Here is a 19123-nt window from a genome sequence, read left to right as displayed (position 1 = left end):
GGTCCGACGTTCTGGATTTGTCTGAATGTTGCCTCATGATTGGATTCAGGCTAATGATTTGTGGTAAGAACATTTCATAAATGCTGGTGTGCGCTTCTTATTGCAACCCTTTAGGAAATACGTAATGTCAGGTTGTCCCGCAGGAAGAGGCTAAATAAACATTGAATGAATAATTTGCATATAAGATGTATTTTTTCCCAAAGTCTTACAGTCACAATTCTGAGACTCTGACAAGGATGGCTTAATTGTTCACTACAACCTCAAAAATACATATACATGTACATTTACATACATATTCACGTAAATCTCAACCCTAGGATGGTATTCTCAACTCTAGATGGAAAATAGAATCCACTGGAATAGAGCCCTGAGCCCTAGCGCTTCTTTCGAAAATGAGTTTGGACACTCATGAAAGTGGTGGCACTGGGTCTCTCCATTTTAAAGGTGCTTTTTACCCTTATTATTTAATAAGTAATCTCTGTGTGATCCTTTAGTACTATGAGAATATCCTGATGCCCAGAGACCTTTCATAAAATAGTTTCAGCACTCATCGATGAGTTTTGCTTGGGCCAATTATTTTACTGGGATGAACTTCCTAATTTTAGCCTTTTCTCTACATTAATTAGCTGGCATTCTTCTATAAAGAAGAGTTTCCCTTTCCCTTCCTTTCTCTATTTACTTGTTTATATATTTATACTATTTATTTTCTTATAAACTTTATAAGGTTTTTTTTAAGATTTATTTATTTTAGAGAAAGAGTGAGAGAGAGAGAAAGAGAGGGCACGTAAGTATGGGGGGGCAGAGAGAGAGAGAATCTTCCAGCAGACTCCCCACTGAGCATGGAACCAGATCTCACCAACCACGGCATCATGCATGACCTGAGCAGAAACCAAGAGCCGGAGGCTCAACCAACTAAGCCACGCAGGTGCCCCGTATTTATATTATTTATTTATTGAGTATCGCTAAGGACCCAATAGATTGTTTCATTCCTAAGTTACCATCATTATTCTTTTTGACACTCAACATATCCCAAATTTGGATAGCAGGAGCCCCTTACAGCTGCTCCTTTGGCAAATCCTACATTAGTCATGAGTACCTGCTTGCTTTCTGCCACAGAATATCTAAGCTCATCTTGTACCTTCCTTGTCCCAAACCTGGAATCAGCAATTTCTCCAAGGAATGAGAGCCTATATATATTTTTTTAAAGTGATAGATCTATAACGCTCTGTATAAGCGGAGATAGAAAACAAGAAATATTACATACGTGGGCATTTACTTTGAAGGGAATGGAGCACCACGTATCAGCTAGCATATCTCTGTGAAGAAAAATACTTTTCATCTGGGGATGGAGGATGGGCCTAGAAGTAGGGAGACCTGGATTTGTACTCCGACCCTGCATGTGATTTGGGACGAGCCACCTGACCTCTTCAGGTGTCACTTGCTCCAAGGTGTTTAATTAGGGGCCTGGACTAGACAATCTTGAAGGCTTTCCTACATGCCAAAATTCAATATTCAAAAGAACTCAAAAATACCTAGTTATAAAAAGGGTTTTGAACCAGTGGAAAAGGGGTAGTTCCAGGAGGCTTTTAGTGGCAGGAACTTCATCTTTCAGCTCTGTCTCCCTTGATCTAGTAAGACTCATTGTAAAATGTGCTTAATGGATGTTTTTGTTGGTGATGGTCTTTTCTGAAGCTAGAATGTGATAAACAGACTAAACTGCCAAGATTTAGGTGAACCATAAGAAATGATGTTGCATTGAGATTTTAAGTATCAGGATGTGTACAAAGGGAGGTTTTAGGCTTTCAAGTGGAAGGGTCCTGCCTGCCTCAGCCTGGCCCTTCCTAATGGCCAATGACTCAGTGACCACTCAGTGATTTTACTGATTTTTACTAAATTTCTCTGCTTCCCAAAGAACCCATACTTAAGATGTCTTGCAGCACTTTCTTTTTTATTAGGAAACTCCAAACTACACCAAGACACTTTTTCCAATACTCTTTACCTGAGGTCAGAAATTGCATTTAAAAAATAATTTTTCCCTGCTTTAATAAACTGGCTAAAAACGTTAAATGGATTTCCCTTCTATGTTTGCAGTCACAGAAGCACTTATCTCTTACCCCAAGTGGATGTCCTATATAATTGGATGTGAAGTAATTCCAAAGTTGCATCAAAATCTTTTCAGAGCGTTACTATGACAATTGGACCTTTTTTTTTTTTTTATGAAGTAAGTTTAGCTTTTCAGAAAATTTAGGAGCAGGAAGGGGAATCGTTACACATTCACATTAGCTGATTCTCCTGCACACCCATTCTTCCCGTAGTACGAGACAGTCCCCTCATCCTTATCATCAGCTCAGAATGTTGGTTGTTAAAGGCTCTGCCTTACTAAGACTATGGAAATTAATGCAGGGGCCTAAAAAAGAACCCACTGTTTGGAGAAATTGTTTTTTTCTTTCTTTTTTTTTTTTTTTTATGTATTTGACAGAGAGAGACACAGTGAGAGAGGGAACACAAGCAGGGGGAGTGGGAGAGGGAGAAGCAGGCTTCCCACTGAGCAGGGAGCCTGATGCGGGGCTCGATCCAGGGACCCCAGGATCATGACCTGAGCCGAAGGCAGACGCTTAACCAACTGAGCCACCCAGGTGACCTGGAGAAATAAGACTTTGTAATATAAAGTCTCTGACAGCCCTTCCTGTCCATTTATCAGTCCTTTTTCTATATGGATTCCAGCAAAGGCAAGAATTTAGGCAGAAATCTCTAAGGTCTGGGGGAGTTTGGAAAAGCATTTTCAAAATGACTATTGCTTTGATTTAGTTTTGGCCCCAAGTTCCTCTTGACATTTCTATTCCTGTTAACAGAAGGTGTGAAATTTTCATGTTTATCAAATGGGGGTGTGTCTTTAAAGTGACTGGGCTAGTGAAGGCTTTATGGACCATTTCCTCTTGTAGAGGCTTTGGAGAATCAACTCTGCCATCTACATATAATGCAGCAGTCATGAATGTTTATTTCTACCTTTTGATTCAGTGGTTTGAAGACCTCAATAAAGTTTTAGGGCCCCAGAGATCATTTCGTTCAAAACTCTCCTTTGGTAACAGGAGGATTTGAGATCCTAAGAGGTGAGAGGACTTGCTCAACTAGACACAGGGCAGGGCCAGGATTAAAAGCCAGGCTCCCTGTTTCCTCATCCCACACCCTTCGTGCTTACACACTTCCCTGACCCTCCTTGGCTTTGTGGCAGAAGCAGCATGTTCTGTTGTCTGCAGTTGCCTTTAAATACTTCAGTAAAACTGCAAAAACTCCATGAGGGCAGGAGAATTTGTCTGCTGTGAGCTTTGGTGTATCTCAGCTCTATAAAAATGGCTGACACATAATAAGGCCAAATAAGTATTGAATAAAGTGTGTGTGTGTGTGTTTTCCATAATCTTAGTAAAGGCAGAATCTTTAACGACCAAAATTCAGAAACTGGCATAAGGATAGCTTGACTGCCTCCTCTACTTTCAAGAATACATGTACATTTATTTACATACATGTTCACTTAAATCTATATCCCATGCTGGTATTCTCAAAGCTGGGTGGAAATTAGAATCAACTGGAGAATTTTTTTGAATGCCAATACCTGGAACTTAGAGCAAAGATCCAGATTTCATTTACCTAAGGTGAGGCTGGAGTATTAGCATCTTTTAAACGCTTCATAGCCAACTCTAAGATGCACCCAGCCCTGCCTTCCTAACGGCCCTGGGAAATGTTCACATCTGACGTACCCTACCTGGTGCAGTGCACTTGTTGGGGTTAGTCAGGATTTAGAAGAGCCTATCAGCCGTGCATGTTCCAGAAGAGGCTACCACAAGCCCTCTAACCATCTTTATCTCTTATTAGTACTAAAGAATTCTTTGTTAATTAGCATTAGCAATATTACAAATTATTTGTCCTTGAAAGGAGGATTCAAGATATGCGGTGTGGTGAGAAAAGCATCTAACAATACTGCCAGGTGTTAGCTAGATATTTAGCCCTACTATGTGTCAGACATTTTGTTATGCCCTTGGGAGTCCTGGGCCTATAGTGAGTACAAGGACTTTGTCAGATCTTGTGTTGGGCCATACATGGAACGTTCTGTCGTCTGATTAGACCAGAAAATGAGCTGACATTTGCTGCTAAGATGTGGTTTCATTTGCCTCAACTGAAGCTTTTATTGCTGTTTGTTGTATGAGGGCCTAAAACGGGGCCGGTTTCCTTGAGTTTATAGAACAGTCCACGTGGCCGTGTGTGCCTCTTGGCTGACATGGGTTCATATGTGCAGAATTTGGGTTGAGACATGTAATTTACTATAACAAGGCACCTGGTATAAGGTGTGGAGGTGAGACCTACAGCCCTCACCTACTTCTCCCTCTGGGGGCCGCCGATACCCACAAAAAGGAAGTTTACGCCCTGTTGCTTATAAGCAGGGTGCGTGCACTTTGTACCCAGAGCCCTGGGTAGAAGAGGACTTTAGTCTTACCTTTGTCCTTTGAGAGGAGATGAAAGCAGATACCACCCTGCTCAAATGTGTCCCCAGTGTGTTCAGCTTTGCAAATCCAGGTGATTCCATTCCTGGTTGGTGGGGGTGGAGAAACAACCTTGACCCTTGTTTGCTTCATTTTATGACCTGCCTTTGGCATTTTCAAGCCTGTAACTGAGCCATGGCTTGGCTGTAAGGATACTTGGATTCCCAGTCAGGCAAAGTCAGCCACTTCTCTGAGCCAAGGGAGGTGAGTAGCTGCTGGCTCTGGGAAGGCTATTAAGAGGGATGGCAAAATGAGCAATTATAAGCGCAACAGGGGAACAAGGTGTCTTCTGAGTCAGAATCTGGCTACAGTCCTTGGAGTCATTCCTTTTAGTATCAAGGTGGGTGTTCTAAGGACAAGGAGTGTTAATAACAATAAAATTTTATGTGCTATAAAATGTCTTTGATTGTAGCAAATAAAAGTGACTGTTTTGAAAAACAGCCTAAATATCCCTAGATGGGAGAGTGGCTAAATAAGCCACGGTCTGTCCACACATGGAAATCCACGTGGTTGATTAAAATAATGAAAGAGGGGCGCCTGGGTGGCTCAGTCGTTAAGCATCTGCCTTCAGCTCAGGTCATGATCCCGGGGTCCTGGGATCGAGCCCCACGTCGGGCTCCCTGCTCAGCCGGAAGCCTGCTTCTCCCTCTCCCCCACTTGTGTTCCCTCTCTCGCTGTGTCTCTCTCTGTCAAATAAATAAATAAAATCTTTAAAAAAATAAAAAAATAAAATAAAATAAAATAAAATAATGAAAGAGATTGGTTTGTGCTGGTAGAAGACGAGCGCTAAGACACGTTATCAGGTGAAAAAATCAAGTATCGAATCAACACTTGGTAAGATTGCAAATAAGCAACATTCTGTGTTGTTTTACTTTTCAACAATGACACACATCGATTACTTATGTAGTTAAGAAAATATAATAAGAAAGAAATATCTTAGTAGAAGCACAATGAAGTACAGTAGAAGTAGAATGTCGCCAGATTTGGAAAGACGAAATCGTCCTTGGAGTGGAGCTATGGCACAATTACTGGGGTGGTGTCTGGGCCCATCTTTGGAACTCGGGGGACAGTAGTAAGCACCATGGGCTCTGCTCCTTCGCCTCTCACTCTCTCCGGCTGGAAACAGGCTTCTGATTCTGGTCCCACTGAAATGCATAAATCCTGTGGAAACTAGGTGAAAGTCCCATGAGGTAACTAGGACAAAGCCCAGGAACCATTTCCCTGCTTATTCTGTCCATCGATGGCTGACGCTGGGTTGCTAAATAATGGTAGAACCAGCTGGGAGCTTTTGTCTCTCAATTCCTCTTGGTAAGGCAGGGTGGTGCCTAGTTTGAGAGTATGATCCAGACAAATATACACGTTTCAGAACTTCCCCCACGAGGTGAACTTTTATAGGAAGGAAGTTTTTTTTTTAAAAAACAAGAGACAAAGAACTTGCCTCTGGTTGAGAAGTTCTGTTCTCAATTTTGATAAGAATGATTTGAAAATACAGTTTTGTCTTATGTGTTGTTAGGGAGCTAAATGCATCTAGAACCGCTTTTTGAAGAGCAAATCCTGTCCTGTGTTATCACGCCAACTGGCCCAACATGGGGACAGTAGAGCAGAGAGGCCCAGTAGGGATTTTGCTGACGTGAGAATAATGGACGACCTGCCCAGCTTGCTCCTTTCTCTCAATTCAGCCCATTCCATGAACTGTCCTCAACTGTCATCCTCTGTAAAGTTCCCTTCAAGACTTACTGGAGGAACACCTGGGTGGCTCAGTCGGTTGGGCGTCCGACTCTTGATTTCCGCTCAGGTCTTGATTTCGGGGTCGTGAGATCAAGCCCCACATCAGGGTCTGCACTGGATGTAGAGTCTGCTTGAGATCTTGAGATTCTCTCTCTCCCTTTCCCTCTGTCCCCTCCCCCCACTTGCTCTGTCTCTGTCTCTCTCTCAAAAAAAAAAAAGACTTCCTGGAGCCTCCCATACAGAATCAGCCAGGTTTGAGAGGAAAACTAGAGGAAGACTAGGGCTTGATGCACCGCTATTCCACATACTTCTGCTTGCATTTTTTGAGGTGATCTGAACACTGAAGAGCCTTTTATCAGTTTTGGTTGGGCCCTGAGTGCGTCTAGGTATGAGCTGCCCTTGAAAATCTGCTCTGAGCTCAGTGATCCTCTGCTTCTGTTGGATGGAATCAAAACCCTTCAACCTAGTATCCACCAACGAGCTGTGTATCCGCAGCAAGTTACTGAATGTTTCTGTGCCTCACCACCCTCTGTAAAATGGAAGCATTGGTCTTGCTTCAACTTTGAGGGCACTGACGGCTGTGGGATTCCATATTCAACACTCTTAGCCTGTGACCCTTCCCCAAGATATCTCTTTTTTTTTTTTTTAAAGATTTTATTTATTTATTTGAGAGAGAGAATGAGAGACAGCACAAGAGGGAAGAGGGTCAGAGAGAGAAGCAGACCCCCCACTGAGCAGGGAGCCCAATGCAGGACTCGATCCCGGGACTCCAGGATCATGACCTGAGCCGAAGGCAGTCGCTTAACCAACTGAGCCACCCAGGCGCCCCCCCAAGATGCTATCCTCAGTTTGGGTCAAGTCTGGAACTAAAAACCCTGAGAAATGGTAGGAAAACCTACAATGGCCATTTCTCACTTGGATGGAGAAACCAAGGAAGACATAATAGCTGTGTCTGCCTCAAAACAAACAAACAAACAAACAAACAAACAAACAAACAAAACACCAGGAGATTTCCTTTAAGTAAAACCCCTTTTAGGAAAGAACAGTAGGAGACCAGGACAGATACAGGAGTTATTAAGAGGGTTCTTCTCTACCAGTGTTTTCTCTTTGGCAGTCAGTGTCTCATTCTGATGGTTCCAGAAGACATCCATGGGTTGATCCGTTCAAGGGGAGAAAAGGATGGCAGCCATGTTGGTGGGCAGGTAAGTCTGAGGGGTTACAGATACAGAAATTCAACATAATATACGAACACTCCTATCCATAAATACTTCCTTTCTCTCATTCTCCCCTTGTTTCTCTTACTGAAAAAAACTAAGGTTTTAAGTGGCCTTTGAAGGTACAATCCCAGTCTCTTCTTGAACTGTAAAAAGACCTAAATATTTTTATCTAATTTAACACCTCAGAATAAGAAACAGGGGTATTCTTCACCCCTACCCGGAGCAAAGCTCTCTGCCTCTCTAACAATGTGTCTCAAACCTCGATGCATCAGAATTATGTGGGTGCTTTGAAAAATACAGATTCCTAGGACCCACCATAAATGGATTCAGAATGCCCTGGAGTGGGGCCAGGGGATCTGCATTTTTGACAAGCTCCCACAGCTGAGCGTTTTACCGATAGCATGAGAACTTTGGCTCTATGACCCAATCAGCATCATGCCACTGCTAATAACTGATCTCCTCTAATCTTGCTGGGCACCATTTGCACCAAAAAGGCCCTAGTAAGTATGCCATTTTAGATGACAGTAAGCACGTCAGGTGCTAATTATGGCCAGTGACACCATAAAATAAAAGTCCATTACTGAATGCTTTCAATTTCTTATAATGATGGTAAGGTGGCATGTCATGGGGCCTTTTTAGCCTTAAACATCACTCCAGAGAATTCCAAACAGATATAGACAAGGGCCATTAGGACCCGGATCCTTTCCTCTCAGACTGTTTACCGACGGGAATACGATGTCCTGAAGCAACACTTCCCCCAAGTGAAGTGTTGATAAGTCTGGTTATCAGCCAGATATTACTGGCAGTGTGATATGCAGGGCATTTACATTTTCCTGATAGGGCTAGTCATGTGAAAGCTGACAGAGAAGGAAAAGGAGCGGTGCTGTGGTGCAATCTCAACAGACAGCTGTCCCTGGGCTTCTCGATAAATAGGATGACGCGCATTGCTGAGCGGTGTAGTCATCGCCAAAGGAATGGCCATCTCACATTTCTTCCTGATTCACATATTCAGTGGGGTTACTTGTCAGCCCCTCCCTCGGCTGCTTCCCAGACACTGAGTCTGGAATGAAAATTCACCTGCCTCTGAGTTGGCCGCTGGTGGGGGCAGGGGTGTTACTTGGGTTCCCAGGTTGGGAGATTACCTCACCCGGCCCTAGCTATATAAGCCGACCTGTGTGGAGGGCTCCGCAGGGCTGACTTGAGGCACTCATTCCACAGGAGAAAACACACAGACAACCAACCTCAGGCCGACATGATGGTGATGAAGGTGGAAGAGTTGGTACGTAAGACCCGTTATTGTTTTGCCGGGAAAACCGGTTTAGTCTTGATTTTTATTTGAACACTGAAATGTCCTTCTTCAGGCATAATGCGCAGGTACTCTGATGTGGTATATGGAACATGGTTGGCCTAAGTGATGAAATAGGTGAAATTGGAAAAATGAAGCTGGCCGTGATGAATTTTCTCTGTATTTCCTATTTATTATCTTCTCCTTTGGTTTTCTTACTAAAGCGCGGATTCCCATGTAGTTATGAGGATGCCTTAGGGAAGAAGTTCTATGGCAAGAATAGATGTCTGGAAACTTTTACGATTCAAGGCCAAGAGTCATCGAAAGTACCTGAAATGGAAGAATTTTAAATAATCATGGAGGGGTTGCAGTTTTCCTAGGCGAAATGTGATTAGGTGGATTAAAAGTGCATTTAAACATATCAACCTAACCTCAGCCTTGCTTTACCAAGAGAGGAGGACCGTGGTCTGATGGTAATCCCGGAATACTGCAGCAGCCCATCCCAGCCTGGGATCTGAGAGCACAGTGCACAGAGGTGGCTGTCATCAGGCAGGGAGGACCGGGGCTCCCCTGCAGCCTCCTCTCTGGAGAATGATCCCAGGACACGCCCTGCTACTACCAACCCTACAATTTTCTTTCCTCCCAGGTCACAGGGAAGAAGAATGGCAGTGGGGAGACTGGGGAGTTCCTACCTGAGGATTTCAGAGATGGGCAGTATGAAGCTGCTGTTACTTTAGAGAAGCAAGAGGACCTGAAGACACTTCCAGCCCACTCGCTGAGCCTGAGGGAGCAACAGTGGAAAACTGAGAAAGAGCGAGAGGCGGAGGTAAGGGCCTTCCATGGAATCCACTAGTGGGAAGTCGGGAATGGGGTAGGAGAAAGGGGTGCCAGGCAGGAAGGAGAAAAGAGAGAAACAAAATAAATGCAACCATTCCAAAGGTGTTTCTTTGCCAAATTCAAACCCATAAAGAGGCAACTTCTATAAGACAGGTTGTAGGAACTAATTCTTCAGCAAGACTATGACCTCTGGATTCTGAATCAATGACTGAATGTTCTATGACTATGTTCTGATTTAAAGACTTGGAAAGAGAAACACGACCAGTGAATTTCTGATGTCATACACCGTCTAGTTAGTCCACAACAAGAGAGACCTCTTTTTCTCAATAACATGGCTTTGGCTGTGTTCACTACCTGTGTTGACAAATTCCGTGGTGCCATGTGAATTTTCATTCCTTACTAATCGCAGATAAAACATGCATTAGTTAGTAGTAGTCCCAGGAAAGTCTGCTTCATGAGCCCTGCTTTGTAGGCTGCCGGAAAGAGACTGGCATTGATATTTCAGAGCTTAACACTTATTGTTGGATTCTTTTGAGTTAAATAAAAAATTCGACAGAAATCCAGGATTTGTTTATGGAAATGATTACATGATCATCACTTACAGACTACACCCTATCTCCAATGAGTCAAAAGCTGATGCTACAAGCAGGAGAAGTGAAGATGAAGGCAATTAGCTAAAAAAGTAGACCCCCAAATACTTGAATAAGAAGTCACTAAGTCAAAGTCAAAGATGAGTTTTAAAGGGTTTTTTTTTTCCACTTTTTTGCTCCACCTGTTCACATACTTATCTCAGACCTTGCAGATTTTGTTTAGACACAACCAGAATGCCTGTCACCATATTTTGAAATATGGATTTTTTTTTTAGCTCAAGAAGAAAAAACTAGAACAAAGATCAAAGCTTGAAAATTTAGAAGACCTTGAAGTCATCATTCAACTGAAGAAAAGGAAAAAATACAGGAAGACTAAAGTTCCAGCTGTAAAGGAACCTGAACCTGAAATCATTGTAAGGACTGTTTGCTTTGGTAGTATTACATGTCTGGTATTATGCTGCCGGGGAATAAATACCTGCGGAGGGTTTGATCGGATGTCGGAAAGCTCACGGTAGCTCTCGCGCTGTTCTTTTGGCTTTAGATAGAACCTGTGGATGTGCCTAGGTTCCTGAAGGCTGCCCTGGAGAATAAACTGCCAGTAGTAGAAAAATTCTTGTCAGACAAGAACAATCCAGATGTCTGTGATGAGGTAAGGCTTCTACAAAGCACTGCAAAATCCAGCTCATTAATTTTGTGTTTCTTATGCTTAACTTCAGCCTTGCTAACATGGTGCCAAAAAGCAATCCACCTGAAACAGTCTCTCCAGCTGTTGTCCCAGATGCCACTAGCATATTAGGATAGTGCAGTGGTCCAGAAAAAAGAGGCTGGATTCGTGCTGTGGATTGCATCATTTTCTGCATTCTCATACCCTCCTGGCTGATTTTTCAGTTTGTCTTTAACTTTTTATATTCTTGGGATAGATTTTTAATAAGTCAGGACCAACAAGTCCCTTTTAGAGAGATACATAATAGTGCCATCCCTTTTTTTTTTAAAAAAAAGATTTTATTTATTTGAGACAGAGCGAGAGTAAGCACAAGCAGGGGGAGGGGCTGAGCAGGGAATCCGACGTGGGGCTCGATCGATCCCAGGACCCCGGGATCATGACCTGAGCTGAAGGGAGACGCTTAACTGACTGAGCCACCCAGGCGCCCCAAGAGCATCATCCTTGATTGGCCTAAACACATCAGCACTACACAGGAACTCTGTGGACTTGAGTTCAAGTGATGGGTCTATCACTACTTGGCTATTTAATTTTAGCAGCTAATTTGCATTTTCTAGACCTGTTTCCTTGTCTGTAAATTATTCACTGGAGTGAATAATGCCAACAGCTGTTCTAGGCCAAACAGTCTATTAATCCATTCATAGGAAGCCTTCTTACCAGAAACACTAATCTTTTTTGTATCCATTCCCCCCTGAACTGAATGGAGAATCATTTCTGAAGGTGAACTAAAAATGAGTCCCCCATTCTCTAAAAAAGAATTGAATACTTTTTGATATTCAACCTAGCAATAGTCCCAGGTGGGAGAAAACTGTCTGATCTGCATGGCAAATTCTACACAAACCACGAAGGCACAAAATTCCAGAAAGGGAAATGTCAGCATTGAGGTAGTTGTGAACTTGAAGTTCACATCCCTCCATATAGACCTCTGAGCACTTAGAAATGTACCTGCAGGAAACTCAAACCTCAGTTGCAGGATCACTGTTCTAGTTCTGCAATTTTAGTAAATTTGACATTTCTAATTCAAAAAGAAGCACTCGAGTTTCTACCAGTGAGGTCATCGGGGTCCTCAGTTTCATACCTCTTAGAAAGGATTTATGCTCATTTTTATATGCATCGCTATCTCTCTCTCTTTTTAAATCCCTCTTCTGACAGTATAAACGGACAGCTCTTCACAGAGCATGCTTAGAAGGACATTTGGCAATTGTGGAGAAGTTAATGGAAGCTGGAGCCCAGATCGAATTCCGTGATATGGTAAATATATTTCTTTGTTTGGGAATGAGCCAAAATAAGTAGACTATATGAGGCGTGAGAAAGCCTACGATGAAAAATGGGGCTGATTGGATTGAAAATTGATCTGAGAGAACTAGGGGAAAGCTCATTTCTCCATACAGAGGGAAGTTAGGAGATGCGGCTAGGTCACGTGGAAAGTATTTTCCATCCATACTGAAGAGGAGAGGAGTGTTCCAGGGAAAAGAGGGAAGCGAAAGCCACTGCACGCAATCCAATATCCTCATCAGAGAGTTGGGTCAGTATCAAGTCAGTAGCATCACTGAGAAGTAATACAGTCAGCCCCTGCCTCTCAGCATCCCTGTCCTTCCACTAAACACGGCAGTCTGCTCGTGGCCCCTTGGCTGCCAGCGATGTGTCAGAATTCTCTAGCTGTGCACCTTATGTGATAGATGCCATCAGTGAGATCAGGGGCTAAACTGCATACGGAATGAACTGCATCCATGGAAAGTAGCTGCTATTCAGACCTCAATAATTCAGCTACTGTGAGTTCTACAAATACCAGCATACAGCGTATTTTATGGACTGAAGATTGAGCTGGGAAAATGCTTTATTTATTTAAATGCAGCTCAATTTGACTTTATAGCAAAGCAGAAGAGGGATATTTAAAAAGTCCAAAGAATTTGAACAAAATTGAACCCTGAAGATAAACATACAAGAAAGCAATTAAAAAAACCCCAAAGTTTGCATGAAAAGACACTAACATTCATGAGTGTGTGATTCGGAAGGCCAGGAATATGCCAGAGTGGGGAAGAGGGCACCTCGTAAGAGGGCAGTGTGCAGTGACCACGAGTGCACTTGAGGGACAGAGGCTGTGCCAGCCCAAATGACAGCAGAGAACCAGCAAGAGATGAGGAAAAAAACCACAGGGACACAGGAAGAGGTGACAGATCCAGATTAAAATCTCTTGGAAGGGACTACTTTTATTCTGCCAGAATTTTAAAATGCATTTGTCTAGAACTTCTGAGTATATTTGGCAAAAGTGGCTAAAAGTTCCAGGCAGATGTGGGTTTGAATATCTATTCTGATACTTACTAGCTGTGCTTCCCTGGGCAAGAAACTTGACTATTTTGGAGACTTGTTTTTCTCATCTGCCAAACGAGCACGGTCACACCTACCTCATAACATTGCTAGGAGGACCAATCCATCGGAATTGCGTAGTACCTTGTCGGCATGCAGAAATTCTCAATGAATTGTAGTTCTCGGTCATTGTAGTTGTCGTCCGGAGGGGGACAGCCCGCTGCTACCGTGGACGCCCTAGCAAATCTGGTGTTCCTGGGTCTCAGGAACCAAGTATCAACTCCTCTGACCAGTTCTTTACATTAAATCATGTCCTTTTACCTTCTGGTATAGCTTGAATCCACAGCCCTCCACTGGGCAAGCCGTGGAGGAAACCTGGCTGTCTTAAAATTGCTACTGAATAAGGGAGCAAAAATCAGTGCTCGGGATAAGGTATTTATTTCTCCTCTTCTCCCTTCTCCCCTTCTCTCCCCCTTCCCCGCTTTTTCTCCCCCCTCCCCCGCTTCCTCCTACCCTCCCCCTTCCTCTCCCAAAGCCACCTCACCATTTGGGTCAGCTGGAAGCTCATGCTGTGTGGGGCACCATAGTGGCCACTTGTCCTCTCACACATGCCTTGGGGTCTGGGACAGCCTCTGTCGCCGAGCCCCGCAAATCAGTTGCGTTCTTCAATTTCCCAGTTGCTCAGCACGGCGCTGCATGTGGCTGTGAGGACCGGGCACTACGAGTGTGCGGAGCATCTCATCGCCTGTGAGGCCGACCTCAACGCCAAAGACCGAGTGAGTCCCAGGGCAAAGTCCCACCTCCCGCAGCTCCTGCCCTCATTTATCTGGAATCACTCCCCAAGCCCGGTACTCTTGTGGGACCCACTTCCTGACCTCAGGTCGCGCTTTAGCCTGTGGTCTCTGCTTCTCTAGGAAGGAGATACCCCTCTGCATGATGCCGTGAGGCTGAACCGTTACAAGATGATCAGACTCCTGATTATGTATGGGGCTGACCTCAACATCAAGAATTGTGTAAGTACCTGAAACAAGCAGCCCCCGCTTGCTGGCTTTCTGATGCACAAAAGCATATCTCCTATACTTGAAAATGCTCCCATAGTGGTAGGATTTCCGGGTTGGGGGCGGTCTTGTGATGCTCTAAATGCCCCTGTCCATTCCCTTAGTGACATTGCTAGTCCTTGGCAAGGACTCGGGTCACCTGGTCAGAGATGGGGGAGGCATCATGACACAATCACAGTGTCCGGTGATTCTTTTAAGATTTGGGTTTGAAAATACAAGATGGTCAAATCGCTCACCTTCACAAACCTAAGCACAGTCTTCCCTGGCCACCCCTGGCTGAGCAAGGCCTGGGGTTGTCAGGAATAAAGACAGGCACCATTCCTGAGGGGATAAAATTCCGCAGCGGTCAGTGGGGCTGAGAGCCAATGAACTGAAATTAATCAATATTGAATCCGAGTAATTCTGAGTAGTCCTCCCCTTCTTACAACAGCAGGACGTGCTACCACTTTCTTCCAGGGCTAGCCATGATTTTGCCTATATTTTTTGAGATAATTTCTATCCATTCTCCACTTTGGTTTATCTGCATATCCTCAAAATAATTTCCTATATTTAGGCCCTGAAAATGCTCGTATAAGTAAGTCCCTTCTACAAGTACGTGTTAATTTAGCTTCATCTGCAAGCCAGGGAAGAGAGCCAACTTTTCCTCATGGTCCCAATTCCCAGACAAACATCATCTAATATAAGCTTTAAAAATATCACTGGGAGGAGTGGATATAAATTCCCAAAGAAATAATTTGAAAGATTTGGTAGAGGATCACTTTACAAAGAAGGAAAAGAAAACCCCAGTCATCTTCTATTGTGAATAATTTCTTCCCCTTATTGTGTTACTATGAGACTGAGAGGAATATTTTATCATAAAAAAACCCCACAAAACTGTCTTGGTGATAGGAACAAAGGTTAGAAGCAATAAACAGAGGCTGCTTGAATGGGAAAGTGTTAATAGTTGGATCCCCTCATCCTTCATATGAGGATTGGTCTTGTCTAATAATTTAATCAGCAGAAAAAGAGTAGATTTAATGAAATCTCCAAAACTGCAGAAAATATGACAATTGCTTTCAGGCAGTGAGATACTGCCAGCAGAGAGAAATAGCATACAGATTTGGGGAGACTGTGTAAGTAGCCAGAAAATCAGGAGATAAATTCTAATAGAGAGGAGCTGAAGGAATTCATGGAAGAATAGCCCAAAATATACCAATGGGGCTCATGGCTTTGAATTATCAGTTAGACCCCAGCATAAGGGTCCTGGGACTATTAATGTCATTGATCCAATGGCTGGATAGTCCCCAACAGACCACTAAGCCATTGGACACCATCTTGAAGGGAACTGTAAACAACGCACAGTACATTGTTCTATTGTTGTCTCAAGCTCTGTCATCATGTGTACCAATGAGTGTTTCTCAAGGAACATGCTATAGAGGTAGGAAGTTCCAAAATGGTTACAGGGCCACTAATTCAAATAAGCACAGGGGCCAGGCAGATCACCTAAATTACGTACATGGTGGCTGCAGGGCTCTGTGCGCGTAGCTTCTAGAGGTGATGGCTCTTCCCCACCCCAAACCATTGTTGCTCTGGGAAGCCACAGGTGTCCTGCCAGCCAACTCTTCTGATTTTTTCAGAGCGTTCACAAATTCACTTGGGAAATCTCCTAATTTCCAACTGTTGCCAATTAACTCCAACTTTTAAAAAATCTAAGCTCTGTTTGGGCCCAAACCAAACAGGTCTCTAGGCTGGTTTGCATCTCAAAGCTGCCAGGTTGCAGTCTCTGAGTTAAAGAGACTTCCAAATGAATAGGGGTGGAAAAATGTAAGACTGTCCATATTTAAAGACAAGAATTGAGAGGTGACATGGTATTCATTTTTGTAAATGTCTTGAGACCTATGCATAAGGGGAAAAGCATTTTGGTCTCAAAAATTATTTACACATCGTTGATGTCCCCTCCAAGAAAAATGAAGTTTCCCAGGAGATCCCAGTGTGAAAACTCCACCCCTCGGAGCAGTAATAGTTCTGCACAGCACCTGAGGACTTCAGCCAAGGTGTCCATGCAGCTCATTTACCAACAGGCTTTATCAGTCAGGAATCATTTTCCAAACTGATAGGAACTGGTCTTGACTACTCTCTCCCCATGCCTCTTCTGAAGGATACCAGAGATGTAGAGAGGCATTTTTTGAATTTCAAAATGACTTGGAATGCTCTTGCCATTTACTGTCTAGGGACTAGGGATTTTTTTTTTTTTTTTTTTTTTTTTTTTTTACCAATACCTGGGACAGTCCCACAGGGTGGGGAACAAACAAAAACATTGCTAATCTGAAATGCCAAAAGCATTCCTATGAGAAACACTGAGGGGCTGATTTGAATATAAACTGCAAATCACTCATAGTGGAAAGCATAAAACAGTTCAATAACATACACCTATCCATTACCTCATTAAACACACACACACGCACGCACGCAAGATGTGTAGAATTTATAGATGCCTCCCATCTGGAAGTCAAATTTCCTCATGTATTTTGATTAGGCTGGGAAGACCCCAGTGGATCTGGTGCTGCACTGGCAGAATGGAACCAAGGCAATATTCGACAGCCTCAAGGAGAACTCCTACAAAACCTCTCGCATAGCCTCCTTCTAAAGGAAATGATACCACTCGCATCCCGTTGTTCTTCACCAGCATTTTGAAGGCACGGCCCCAGAGAAGAGCAACCAGTCCTAACATCCAGCTCCTATCCACCTGTTGTAAAGCTGCACCTAGTGAAGTTTTGAGAAAGCACAGGGATATAGGTATGGGAATCTCCCTTAGTGAAACTCACTCTATTTATTTTTATTTATTCCTGTTTATTTATTTATTTATTTACTTCGATGCCACTGGTATTCAGATCCTTCGTGGTGACCCATTTGGTGAGCAAAGCTTAATTTGTATATAACACTTCAGAGCCTTCCTGTAGATTTGTCCTCAGACCACGTTAACCAGTAATGCTGGTGGTGTCTGCTCATGGGCACCTCGTTGGTGGAAGATATTTCAAGGTGTTTTTAAAGGACAAGGGTGATGATTACAGCCCCCTTTTCTCCTGAATTTTTAATGCTGACGTTTGGGGCAGTGGGAGGCGTGTAGCGACGGGAGAGGAAACTGTGGAATGAAGGCTTCTGTGAGAAGGACAGTAAAGCCAAGCCGTTGGATGCCTGGGCCTGGTATTTCTTACCAAGTCACACGTTGTACCAAGGTGAAGAGAATGTCTTGAGTGTAAGCGGTGTGTCGTGGCAGGTGCGGGCCGCTGGGCCATGCAGAAGTGAATTTGCTGAAAAAAAAAAGATGAAAGTGACTGCAAAGTGTAAATGTGTAAATGTATATTATGTTGTATGTCTATTTTATATTCATAATAAAAGCAAAATTCTAAACCTCTTTCTAAGTGCTTCTATAAGTATGGTGGGAAAGAACCATGTGAATAAGGCCATTTGGATGGGGTTTTTTGTCTTCCAAGTTTTTGGGATTAGAAATGTCCTGTAAAATAGTACCTCTCAGTATTGACCATGTTTGCAGACCACCTGAGGATCTTGCTAAAATGCAGATTCCGATCCCTCCCGTTGCGGGGGTGGGGGGCGGGCTGGGACTCTGCATTTCTGACAAGCTTCCGGGTGATGCAGAGGTGGTGGCTGGTACACCACAAGCACACATCGAGCAGCAAGGCTGGGCAAAACCATCAGCAGGATAGAGTTCAAGTTCCTCGGGCTCCAGTGGTGGGGAGAAAGAGACCCCTGGTGGGCAGAATGATTACTGCACGTTAAACAAGTGCTCTTTGGGACATTCCCATCAGGGCTAATCTCAGGTTTAACGATTATCGTGGACACCGGCTGTGGGTGTCAAAGGCTGCCCACGAGAAAACACACCTGGTCAATGATTTCTGACCTCCAAGGGGAGCCATTTTGTTGCCAGGTGCTGGACCAGGTGCTAAGCTAAGACCTGTGATGAGAAAACCAGATTGTCCCTGCCCGGCTTTCCTGGAACAGACAAATATTAAAGAAATAATCCCAGAAATAAATATATAGTAACGATCTGTGGTAAGTCTCATGAAGTAAAAAAGCAGAGTGCTGTGAGAGTCTCAGATGCAAAGGCACACCATTTGATGGGGAGGGGCGGGGTGGGGAAACTCTGTACAAAGACTTCACTGGGGTGGTGACTTTTTGGGGCGGAGTCTGAAGGGTGAGCTGGAGCTATTCAAGCACAGCGTTCCAGACGGCAGAGAGGCCACCGGAAAGGGCAAGGTCATGGGAAAAGTCTGGCACTTTAGGAAATGTATGAAGGCCAATGTGAAACACTGGCACTGGGGCCCCCCACCCCCAAAACTCACCCCAGATGGAAGAACACACGTGGCCCCTTCGCTGTGCCTCCAACACTGAGAGCATGTGCAGGCCCGGTCCATGAGCAGGTGTTCCGGTCAGTTGCTCACGGACACATACGTTGGCAGGATGGTTTGAAATATTTTTGAGCCTTTTTTATCCAGTCTCCTAACCTCCGAAGGGCATCAGGAGCTTCAGTCCCTCCATTGTCTCCCTCCCGCTAGGGTCCTGGCTCTAACCCCTCTCGTCCTTAAGGCTCAAGGTCCTCCCATTTCTTCCTCTTAAAGCACCCACGACACAAGTCACATTTCTCTTTCTGGTACTGGTGTCTCCCACAGCATAACGTGGTAGGTTATTATGTGACCAAGTTCTCTCTTTATGATGCCTTCCTCAAATCCCGCTCCCCGCAACAGCTGGGAGGGCAGAGAAGAGAGTAAGGGATTAAACCACTTTCTCGAGTCACCACATAAGGAGATTTCCACTAGCACAGAGGTGGAGGGCATGAGAGACAACACG

General features: G+C 44.0%; 1 protein-coding gene across 1 annotated transcript; it reads left to right on the top strand.

Annotated features, from left to right (window-relative positions):
* The first annotated feature begins 8670 nt into the window (after positions 1-8670).
* ANKRD1 (ankyrin repeat domain 1) lies at positions 8671-16955 on the top strand. Its single transcript, XM_032432491.1, has 9 exons — positions 8671-8759; positions 9412-9591; positions 10468-10605; positions 10734-10841; positions 12066-12164; positions 13554-13652; positions 13898-13996; positions 14135-14233; positions 16794-16955. The coding sequence occupies exons 1-9, from the start codon at positions 8733-8735 to the stop codon at positions 16902-16904; spliced, it is 960 nt and encodes a 319-aa protein (XP_032288382.1). The 5' UTR covers positions 8671-8732; the 3' UTR covers positions 16905-16955.
* The last annotated feature ends 2168 nt before the right edge of the window (positions 16956-19123 follow it).

The sequence above is a fragment of the Phoca vitulina genome, unplaced genomic scaffold, assembly GCF_004348235.1.
Source record: "Phoca vitulina isolate PV1807 unplaced genomic scaffold, GSC_HSeal_1.0 scaffold48, whole genome shotgun sequence".
Lineage (NCBI taxonomy): Eukaryota > Metazoa > Chordata > Mammalia > Carnivora > Phocidae > Phoca > Phoca vitulina.
The sequence above is the reverse complement of the archived record's forward strand: the minus strand, read 5'-3'. Positions and strand labels throughout refer to the sequence as shown.

Excerpts from the sequence above, each read along its gene's own strand:
- ANKRD1 (XM_032432491.1), top strand. The coding sequence starts at position 8,733 with ATGATGGTGATGAAGGTGGAAGAGTTG. Across the intron at positions 12,165-13,553 it reads AGATCGAATTCCGTGATATG|CTTGAATCCACAGCCCTCCA; the intron begins GTAAATATATTT and ends CTTCTGGTATAG. Across the intron at positions 13,997-14,134 it reads ACCTCAACGCCAAAGACCGA|GAAGGAGATACCCCTCTGCA; the intron begins GTGAGTCCCAGG and ends CTGCTTCTCTAG.